This window comes from Pterocles gutturalis, unplaced genomic scaffold, assembly GCF_000699245.1.
Source record: "Pterocles gutturalis isolate BGI_N339 unplaced genomic scaffold, ASM69924v1 scaffold4260, whole genome shotgun sequence".
Taxonomy (NCBI): domain Eukaryota; kingdom Metazoa; phylum Chordata; class Aves; order Pterocliformes; family Pteroclidae; genus Pterocles; species Pterocles gutturalis.
In genome coordinates this window covers 65,947-77,440 of record NW_010140508.1, presented here as the reverse complement: position 1 = coordinate 77,440, position 11,494 = coordinate 65,947, and the positions used below count along the sequence as shown (strand labels likewise).

The 11,494-nt window shown below is 33.9% G+C and overlaps 1 protein-coding gene across 1 annotated transcript; it reads right to left on the bottom strand.

Annotated features, from left to right (window-relative positions):
* Positions 1-2,686: 2,686 nt before the first annotated feature.
* Positions 2,687-9,579, bottom strand: ASPA (aspartoacylase). Its single transcript, XM_010083693.1, has 6 exons — positions 9,341-9,579; positions 6,701-6,896; positions 5,432-5,525; positions 4,545-4,652; positions 3,515-3,624; positions 2,687-2,973 (listed from the first exon to the last, which is right to left on the bottom strand). The coding sequence occupies exons 1-6, from the start codon at positions 9,577-9,579 to the stop codon at positions 2,779-2,781; spliced, it is 942 nt and encodes a 313-aa protein (XP_010081995.1). The 3' UTR covers positions 2,687-2,778.
* Positions 9,580-11,494: the final 1,915 nt, after the last annotated feature.

Sequence of the window (11,494 nt, the reverse complement as noted above, 5' to 3'; positions counted from 1 at the left end):
ACTCAGCTTTTCCATGCTGTTGCATCTTGCTGCCTAAAAAAAAAGTTACCACATCAGAAGTTCTTTGAGTTTAAAAGTAAATTAATTTCTGTATTCAACCACTTCAGGGAAATACAAAGTCAGTAGTCAATATTTCTTCCCAAAATTAACAAAATAAGTTAAATGCAATGCAATTGCAGACTTTTAAAGCTCTTTTTTTTTTTTTAATTCTGAGGACTCTGTAATGCATTTCTGTAGCACTTTTAGTGATGACCTAGTACTATGAATGATATTTTTAGTTTTCTATTTTATGTGTATATATATATAAAAAGAAATATTTGTTCTATGTACTTTTAAATTTCAATTAATACATCACGTATTTTCAGTGTCATGGGTTTTCATCATATATTAATATATCATATCGTGTATTCATTTGGTGCCTGTTTTAAAGGTGCTATTTAGGGAAGACTCAGGTGAATTCTGTTCTGCATTTGATAATATGAATTGCATTGGATTCTTACAGCTAAGCCTGCTGTGGGCAAAATGATCCAAAAGACTTTCTTAACACAGAAGAGAGCATGAGGGAACTCTCCAGCGGAAAGGATAGTGCAAAGCTATTTGCAGGGATGGTGAACGTGGTTCTTGCTACCCAGCTGCTCTTCTATAGATGCCGTATCCTGTGTTTCCTACAACGGATGCCTTGGATGGATGGGATCAAACGGAAATCTTCAATTCAGTTATGGTTTTACAGGGCACAGGAATTTGAGGGGAAGGACACTTATGAGTATCAATAGACCAATGTACTATCTGAGCTTTTTTTGGCCTTCTTAGGAAGATATGTGAGTATAAGAAGAAAAATTCCTGTGGTCTTGGAATCTTTCATCTTTGCTAGTTAATTCTGCATTAAAACTGCCAAGAAAGAATGTTGCCTTAGGACTACACAGTTCCGTTTGGATTCTTCTGAGTGCCAGTTTTTCTACAAAAAAAATTACCTCTTCACATATACTCAGGAACCAGAATAAACTAGCCTGTGCTGCACTCTGTGTTGCTAGGGGTAGGCTTGTCACTGAAAACAAGTTTGGATATCTGTGCTGTACTGAGGTCACTCTGTAGGTGTAGCCATAAAACAGGGAAAGCACAAAAAAAATGTAAGGAATGTGCTGTGCCAATGTCCAGGTACAAAACTGTATGATAAAACTGAGGAAGAAGCTGGGCTGTTGTTTCTAAAAGTTCTTCAGTGAGAAAATACCCTCCTTTTGTGGCCACAGACACATACTGTCTTCTGTCTCAAGGGTCTTATCAAAAACACTATGAATAATGACTAGAGCAGATAATTATGTACTTTTATACAATGTTTATTTAAATATAAAGAATTAAAACTTGTAATTCAATAAAACATTCTGTCCTGTGTTTATTTTATTGCCATAGGAGTTACACAAAGCAAGGAAAAAAAATTTTGGCTTAGCAGTGGGTAAGGAAGACATCACTTTTCAAAGGATATAGTTTGGGGGTTATCTAGACAATGCATCTTTTAGTAAATAGATAATTATTGTATCCTTATGCAAAGTTCTTCATGTTTTTTTTCTGTCCCTAATGATTGTCAACTATGTTTAAAACAACAACTTTAGAAAATTAATTAAATACACATTTTCTTCTCTTTTTCAGCTACTATGACAGGCTTTCTCTCTACACATACAGAAACAAGTCAGTCTCAGCATTCTGAGAAGTCTCCCCATATGGAATTCTTCTTAGTTTCCATTCTGAAATACTCAGGTATGATTTGTGTGTTGCTCTTCATTGAAACCTGAGTAATTACCTATCTTGCCTTCTTCATTGAAAACGTTTGGCGTATAAGAGTTGATTAAAATTTTATTTGGAAAATGTTATAGGCAATAGGTGGATACACTAGAAAGTTAAAGCTATACATTTCTCTTGTCTCCACTGCAATAGAAATTTTCTTCAAATGTTTCCACAGAATAAGCACATCTTCTTCTTGAAGCTGAATATTACTCCAACATGTTTCTGACTACTAGATACTTTCTAAATTTAAACCTTTTTGTCTTTAAATTTGTGTTAAATCAGAAACAGTTTGAATTAATCTTGTAATACTTTAAATTTTAAAATCTTTACATTTCATTTTAGTGTATTCTTCTCAGAAATCATATGGTTTCTAGCTTATTTTGTATCTTTATAAGTATAAAAAGAAAAACAAAACAAACCCCACAAGGCTTCCACTTCAGTGTGGTAGGGGTTAGTCACATACGCAGATAATACAAAAGAATTTTAACATACACACCCTCTCTCTGTTTCTCACCCCCTAGCTTTTCCTTTGTCTCACATTTTGTATGCTTATGCAAAGAATTCGTTTCAAGGATCACCCCATTTTTAAAAAGTTAGTTATTGGAGGTTAGGGGCTATAAAGTAGAAATGCTGGAATTTTTTTATATAATATAGTTTTGTGGATTAGCATCTTTCTATATGATGCTGGATATAAGTTTTATAGATGCTAACCCATATGTGGTACATTATTTAATCATATTATATATTGTGAACTAACAAACTTCATTAAAATATTTATTCTTTTCAACCATAGTAATCTATTAGAACAAGTAAACAGTAGTCATAATTAGTATTATGACAGTACGTGTCATCTTAAAAGTGCAATGAAATTACAATTTAAAATTGTATTCTGCGTTTATTTGTTCCATGAACTACTACTGAATGACGCTGGATTCACAGAGAAGAAATCCACTTTTTGTATGGAAAATCTGTAATAAGCTTTTAAGAACTGTTCTGGTCTCAGACTGAGGATCTGATATGTTTTGCAGTGAGCTTCATTTTTACTGTTTTTACAAAAGCTTGTTTCTTTTCATAATATGCAGCTTCATTAATAAAAGTTGGATAGACTGTACAGTCCCCTTTATATGCGATTACTTCTCCATCAAGAGTCAAAAACAGAGGATCACCATTGTTCAGTGGCTGCCAGTCCTGATCCTTAGAGAAAGAAAATGAATAGGATATATTTACTTTCAAGTTTTTGTATATTCATGTGATTTCTGAGTTTATGCTCAATAATTATATTCTCTGCAGTTTATGGCAAAGGCTTTTAAAAGAATTCCTTTTAATCTTCAGTACTTAATTTCAGGTGTTTGGCCCTCGTTTTCAGGCCTGTATAGAATTTGCTGGTAAAGGTGTACTGAAAGGAAACTGCATATGCTCACCATTGATTAAAAACACTCTCACTTTAGAAATCAAAATTAGATTTACATTTTAGAATATAAGATATCCCATTATCTTTTTCTTTTCAGTTTTAAGTTCAAAAGTGTTTTTAGATTCAGTGATTCCCGAGTCAGTTACTGAAATACTGTGTGACCTTAGTGATAGAACCTACCATAGGGAAGGTCTGAAGTATTCAGTAAACCCCTTGGAAATATTGTAATTTTAAATGTTTACTATTAAAACCTACTACAGTGTAGAAGAAGCAACACAGGAATACTTATAAAAGTTCATAAATAGAATCTATTTTAGAATTTACCTGCAGTTTAGGGTGAATAATAGCAATAACTTCATCATTCTTATTCCTGGGATAATCTACTCTCTCCATTATTTTAAAAACCTCAATTGTACACGGTGGAAATTCCTTTCCTAGAAAGAATAAATGTAATTTAATGGCGAAATGAACAACTGCCTGTTAAAAAGAACAATGCATTATTTATTCTCTTTAGAACGGCTTAAATCACTAGGTTGTACCTCAAAGTTTACACACTAGTGATTAGCTCATCTGTCATAAAAATGTCTAGCTCCAGACTTGTCCCCTCAAAGCCAAGTTGCAGAAAGATTGCCCAGTCATGTATTGTAGCATATAGAGCCCCCACGTAGATTTCATGCTGAAATGTGACTTTTCACTGTATACTTAAAAATATATATTTTGAAGGTGAAGAGATCAATGAAGGGCCTGTGTTTGATAGCACTGCACAACACAGAATGGTTTCAGTGGTATTTAGTGTTTCCTATTCCAGCACAATAATGGAGATTTTGACATGCACAATGACATTCTTTTCCTCCTACTTTCAGAAAGCCCACTGACAAAATGTACTCTAAAAGAATTTTAAACACCTATTTCTGTCAGTATTTATTTTAGATAATATACATGTATAACAAAATCTTACAGAATTTATTGACTTATTTTAAATAACATTGCACAGAAGGCATGTAAATTAAACACTTCTTTCTTAGTATTAATTTATGCATGTTCTTCATGTACATACTACCATACAAATATTGTGAGCTAGTATTTCAGATTCTCCAAGGAACTGTATGATTAAGATCAAGTATACCTATTGAATCTTCAGAAATATCCCTAAAGCTACCCAAAGGAGCTATACAGGAATTCTGACTTTCTGATGCCACGCTTAGGTGGTCTAGAAAACAATCCCTCTCACCCCCACCTTTTACCTGTTTAACTGTAAAATGTTGTACCCCAACCTATTTTTTTTTTTAATATTCTCCTGCAATAGTCCACTGATAGGACACAGGAGGCTATATTCTTTCATTACTTACTCTACCTTCATTAAAAAGTTGCACAAAATCAAGGCCATGTTTGACAATCTTCCTCATTTTGTCCAAAGTATCAGCTCTAACAACACCTTGTGGCTGGGGACCCACCTCCACACCTGTTTGCAGATGAGGCAGATTATTAATAGAGCAATAATATATCACATGCTTAGATCACACAACAAAAATAGATGTCTGATTAGGCCTGTGTTTTATGTTTAAGAGGAACTGTAAAGTACAGAGTTATGTGATTTTTAAGGCAAGCAGAAAATTTAGCTCACCAGTCAGGATCAGTTTAAAGAACCATATGTACGTTTCCGAGTGTGCTACTACAGTAAGAGAAAAGGTCACTATATGTATTTGTTTCTCTTATTCTTTTCATCATCCTATCTTTCCATGCTGCATTTTAGAGAACTCATTGTTTAATATGAAAAGCAAACTAATGATTTTTATTTCCTGTGGTTATGGTTTTGATTCCATAAATGAAAAAGTTAACCACTTCCATGCAGAACATCACTTCCTTTATCACATCTTCTCTTTCTCTCTTGGCTAACAACCAGTGTTTCAGACAATGCTTGTTTAGAGAATGTAAACGCTTCTTTTCTGAAGCTGTTACTTCTTCCTTATCCTCAGATATTATAAATATTTTCTGCAAACAGTGGGTTAACTGAGTTTAATAATATCCATCTGGCTTCTGTATTTTGTAAGCCAAGTATAAATCAGAACTCTTCAGAGGAATCATAGAATCATATACATTTGATTTGATAAACATATTGTCAAACAAATAGCTACTGTTGATCAGAGCACTCTATAACATAATGAAATGCACAGATGTGGAAACAGGCATATTTTAAATAGTTTATGGTGGATTAAAATAGTCTTTATTTTTCATATTTACCAACAGGATGTTTTGCTACAGATCGAGTTGTTGCATATTTCAAGCTAGGATGTTCAATCAGCAAAACAGGACAGCATTCTGGAGCCAAAGCGTTCTGTGGAGATTGTTTAAAAATTTCTTTGTTATGCAAATATTTTAAAATGTTGTGCCACAAAAGATTACTGATGCAGAAGTGATTTACACAATGTCTTCAATATGTTGCCTTTATTTCATGGCCCTCAAAGAAGTAGGACATCTTTAGAAAACACACAAAGCCGTATTTGTTGGTTTCCTTTCCATTAACTCATGCCAAACATGCTCCACTGAACTTTGCTGTCTCCTAATACAACTGAACACAGTTCTAGTCTTAAATTGCTAACAGGAAGAAAAATCTAACCAAAACTTAGAATCAAAATATTAAAAAGCAGATTTCAAGTATTTTTTTGTGTTAGACTTAGATGTTCTTATGGGGACAAGATTGTGATTTAAGCCTTACTTTATCCTTTTTTTTGACATAGAAAGCTATTCAGGCCTCTTTCCTTTTTTTTTTGCCATTGCTCTTCATATAATTGTAGTCATAAGATTTCTACATCTTCAAATATTTTATAAATATTTAAATGGGATACAGGTAAGAAAAAAATCAATTGTTAAAATAGACCTTGTTTCTAAGAAAAAAAAAAAATTCCACACTGTTGGCCTAACCTCAATTTCATCAGTCATTGTCTAGATCACTAGTGCTTCAACCAGATCACGCTGAAGGCAGCACTTTTGCAAACCTCACTCTACCAATACTCATCAGCTTCAGGAACAGCAGAATCAAACAGCTTCCAAAGACATAGCACTATTCCTGTAAACACTGATGAAGGGAACATTTATCATTACCTAGTTTCATTATTTTTTACGTGTCTCTATTTCATAAAATTACTGTTTAACTATTTAGCATGTGTGACCCAAATTTATCCAAGTTCCTGACAGATCAGTGTGAAAGCAGATTAAATTACATTCATTTTCATAAATGATATTCTAAGCCTTCCTCTTTGCCCATCAGTCTTACTAGCACTCATTTTAATATATGAAGATTATGATGAGTTCAAATCTGAATTACCTGATATTTAATCAGAGATAATTAATAATTTGATTATAAAGAAACTAACCATGAGTTATTAAATATTTTAAACATTTTTGCAGAATAAAAAAAAGTATATATTTTAAGAAACTACAAAATAATATATAGTAATACAACATTACAACTAATAATCTATTTTAATAGTTCATTTAAATTAGTTTTACCTTGATATAATGAAACATTTGAATTGTAAAGTCATCCCTGGAGTTTTCAAGAATAAGGGTACCACCCATGTTAGAAGTGGTGTTGTGAAGGTCAAAAATAAGGTCATACGCATCATCACTACCTTTTGGGCCAAATATATGATTGATTTCCTGAGCCCTTCTCACTTCATATGGAATATCTTCCACCACTGTCCTGCTGTTAATATCAGTACAAAGAAATTAGTAAACTCATTCAATGGCTGTGCAGTCAACAAAATATGTATACCCTTTTCTTTCTACTTTAATTCCATAATTCACTGGAGTTGAAATCACCTATTTAATTACCAAACTGTTAAAACTTGATGAATTTGTGCTTTAAAAAAGCAAGTATGATTGTCAAACAGGTCTTACTGTTGTGTATCTTGTGAAGAAAGGTAGTAAGAATTTTTTGATCTGATTTTAGCTGGAGACCATTTCCTTCTCTCTTTGTTCTTTACATCCCCAAATTTCCCCCTATGCAGAAAACTAACTCAGAATTTATCATCAACTTGAACCACCTCCAAGACTGGATTTTTTTTGAAGACAGTATTCAGATACTGGTCCATGCCTTTTTACCTTGCACATCACTCTCAAGATCTTTTGTAACTTGCTTTATTTCTTGTCTTTTCATACTCTGGTCAGGCTTTTACAATCTATTGTTTTGAGCCCTCCTGACCCTCAAAGCTCGTAGAGGATCTTGCTTCCTCAACTCTATTCCTCCAGAGTTTTAATACTTGTAGTCTCAGGTGGCTATGTCTGTACTATACTTTGAAAAAATGGTCTTAGCCTAAGGAAAGGTCTGAGATCTGCTTCCTGTCTGTGTAAGGGCTCTATAGGAACCTTCTGTATGACACCAAAATATCTCTCTTACAAATTAACAGCATACAAAACTGCTGTAGGTTCAGGCTTGTTCCACATAGACAGCACATCTGGTTTTGATGACAGGCTTGGGATAATACCCAAGTACAATATAGAAACATACAATATCTTTTGTACTAACTTCAGGTTTTTTTCTCAATACAGCTCAGGCTTGGTAATATTTTAATTTTGTAAGAAATACCAGTATTGAGTTGTATAAAGAAGGGTTTGTTAAATACTAACAAAACACTTTCATAACTGCATGGGTATTTAAGCATCAGAAGAGGTTGCTGAGGAAAATTATGGGATCACCAGTGCTGGAGTATAAGAAATGGTAAGACATACTCTGTTAAAAATGTCTTCATGTGTTGATCTACTGCTGGGACGTGAGGTAGGTTAGACATGGCTTAGAATTTTTATATGAGCCCCTCAAGCTCCTTTTTCTAGTTTTATGATTCTGTATGTTACATAATATACCCTTGTATTCTTTCATTCTGTCTTTGAAATTCAAGGTTTCTTCACATAAGACCCTCAAATACTAAGCCAATGGGACTCCACTATTACTTTCAGTAGTATCAGGATTTCACTCTCCTTTTTCTTATTTTGTAAAATAATTTGTAATTTTGAAGGGTCTACACTTAAAGTGATCAGGTGAAGGTATTACAAACATTCAGTAGTGTTGTAATAGGGCAACTTGATAGGATTTACTAAGGAATATTAGCTAAAAAATGAAGACAACCTGCAGGTGTCTTAATCTGCTATTGTTTCAAGCGTCCTCTGTTCAAAGCAGCTGAAAATAAACAAAACTGCTTTTTTTTCCATACATTTATGCTAAGTAAGCAATTAAAAGAATGGCCTCAACACATGTTAAAAAGTCTATTTATCTTATGTATGATAATCAACAACAAAATTCTAAGATGAAAAGCCAGATGAAAAGATGTTCCAGGTAAAAATAACTATGCTTACAAAATATATGTGATACATATTTATTTCAGGGATATTCACCTTTACCATTAAGACCTTTCTGAAATATAATTGCCTGTTTAGCATGCAACTATACCAAGCATAAAAAACTTTATACAGCAAAGTACACCTCTGGAATAGATGTCTCAAAAGCAGAGAAACATAAAATCACATTAAAAATGTAAAATCAATTACTATTTTACAGTCATTATAGATTGTATTTCTTCTAAGATAATGAGTCAGTTAAATTGTTGAGACATTTTGGCTATCACTGAGCCATAGAATACATTATTTCTGACTTAGCCAATTTCAAGTTTTCATCTTTTACTGTATGTAACTGAAATTAAATACACTTCCCTGATTTGTATGCCATTCTTTCAGATACTCAGATGTCTGCATTTAAATTGCTTTTATCTGCTGTCTTCCTGCAAATATGATTGTATTCAGAAGAGCTCCAAAGCTGAATTGCACAAGAAGACACGTGGGAAAATAATGACTTTGCAACTCAGAACAGCAGTACTTAAATTTACACAAATACAGCTAATCTAATACTAATTTTAAATGCTGTGTTTAAGATTATGTGTTGTTTTAAGACTCATTCTACTAGCAGTAGTTTTAGAATGAATCTGTTAACACTCATGCAATTTGTTCTTTTTGGGTTAAAGGTCAATAATTTCAGTTATGTGACTGCACAGTTAAAATAGTAGTGGAACTTGTGTTAACATTTTAATCTGGAAAGGAAGCTCCTTACAGTTTAAAAAAACAGAAAAGGAAAATAACAGAAAGGACAACTATTCTTACCCAAGATTATCAGGGTCAAAAACACGGTTCAGATCACAGTCAATGTATCTAGTACACTTCTTCACAGCTCTTGGGTTGGTAAGAAATGGTTTCACTTCCATTCCTGTTCTTTGAATTTCAGCTCCATTCTCTTGCCAGTGCTTGACCAAAAATACCCCTGATAACTCATTGCCATGAGTCCCCCCGAAGATAGCAACCCGTCTTACTGGAGGTTTATCAACAACAGAAGAGGAAGTCATGCTTTTCAGCAGCTCTAAGAATTGCTGAAAGCAAAACAGAAAATAAAGTAAAATTTTTGTCTCCAAAAAAAATATTCTTTTTTTTTTAATAGGAAATTCTTTAAGCCTGTTTAGGACAGATGTGAATGAAAGTGAATTAACACTTCTCTAACAGTTTTAGGCTCCCGTTGCGAGGCGGAGAGTTGCTAACTTGACACTCCTCCCTCTCGAGGAGGCCTCCCCTTCATTTACCGTATTTGGTAATATCTCCAAGTCTGTTAATGGTACTGTTACACAGATCAAAAGTTAACTTTTCCAGGCAATCTCTGTTAATTTATTATATATAGATAAATCTTGTACTAATGACAGCATGAGAAGACTTCTCTAATGTAAACTTTAATAATGCACTTTAATATCTCTGACAGTTTTGCATTGCCAACTAGGTTTAACAAGTATATTCATGTATGTCTGAAGTTACATGAACATTATGCAAGGGCAGAATTAGTTAAAGTGAGCAAAAACAGTAAAATATGAATCATATCTTGGCTCTAGATCAACACATAATGCTGAAACATTAAGTTCTTTCATCTAAAACAACAAGAACAGCTGAGTTCCTCAAAGCATGTTGTCGCTTGTATGACCTTTTTTGTTTTATAATATCTGAAGAACAGTGATTACAAGGAACACTAGCTAAAATTAAAGTGCAGTTTATTCAAACTGACTTACCTAGTATTCTTGGCTCTAGTTCTGCCTCAGATCTGCTAACAGAGACCTCTAACACACTGAACAATTTCGTCAGTGACAACCCTTCTAACTTCTGCAATCTCTTATTAAAAAGGAGACAGACATAGACCACAATGGGACAATTGTTGTGTTCTGCCCCTGAAAAAAACCTTAGTCAACAACTTGACTTCTTCCATTGCCAAAAGCATTCAGACAGGCTTCTGAAACTTAAGCCAAACAGCAGCCATAACTTCCGTCATGAGGATCAAAACATTTAGAATAAAAGGTCTTAATAAGAGAAAATAAGTCTTACTGCTGCAAACGACAGAAGTATTTGCAATTAGTATCTGACACGTGATATAAATATGAAAAAAGTTACATTGCAAGGGAATAAAGAATGTTTATTGAACAATTCAAAAATGATTATACCCTAATGACTTACAGAATATTTGGCTAGTGCTTGGGAGAGGCTTTATAACCCGGGCTGCTAGACCGTAGGTCTACAAAAAGGAAGCTAAACATAGGATTTATCTAGACAAATTATTCCAGGAATATATTTCCTACAAAAGTTGCTCTTGATGTTTCAGCTTATGCATACAGCTTTGCTGAACCTTACAGCGAGTTAACACAGAGAGACTGTTTACTTAGGCACTTAGCTGTATTACTGCTGTAGTCAGAAGCTGTCAGATCTTTAATCATAGTAAGTAATTTATTAAACAAAGCAGTAAAGTTGTATTTTACAGCACTGGACAGTCTGTACTGTCCTTTGACCCCAGTAGCTTTAGCGATGGTGCCAAAACTGCTCTTTACACGCTGCCTGAAAAAAAATGACTCACGGTCTGAATCTTGGTTTCCTGAATTTAAACACCACAGCAGTTTGAGGAGTAAACAGCAAAACGCAAATACACAGTTCTAGTACATATAGTTTATCCTGTATTGCTGGGGGTACTGTAATGGTTAGATTTCCTTGCAAAACGCTGAATGAAATACGGAGATCGTTGGTGCACTTACCTTATTTAACATGCAGGAAGTTTGTCTCCTAAGAAGAGCTTTCTTAGGACAGAGACAGTACATTTCCAAACACCAGTTTAGGAACTAAACCCCGAGCCTTCTTTTATACTCTTAGAGCAAGTTAACTTCCAAACAGCATTTAACTCCCGGTCTCCCAGGACATTATAAGCACCTGTGAATTTGCGGCATAAATGCAGACATT

Bases quoted from the DNA above. Each gene is read 5' to 3' on its own strand.
- ASPA (XM_010083693.1), bottom strand. From the start codon at position 9,579: ATGACTTCCTCTTCTGTTGTTGATAAACCTCCAGTAAGACGGGTTGCT. The intron at 5,526-6,700 runs GTAAAACTAATT...CAATCTCCACAG, and splicing joins AAATGTTTCATTATATCAAG to AACGCTTTGGCTCCAGAATG. The intron at 4,653-5,431 runs GTAAATATGAAA...ATCTGCAAACAG, and splicing joins TGTAGCAAAACATCCTGTTG to GTGTGGAGGTGGGTCCCCAG.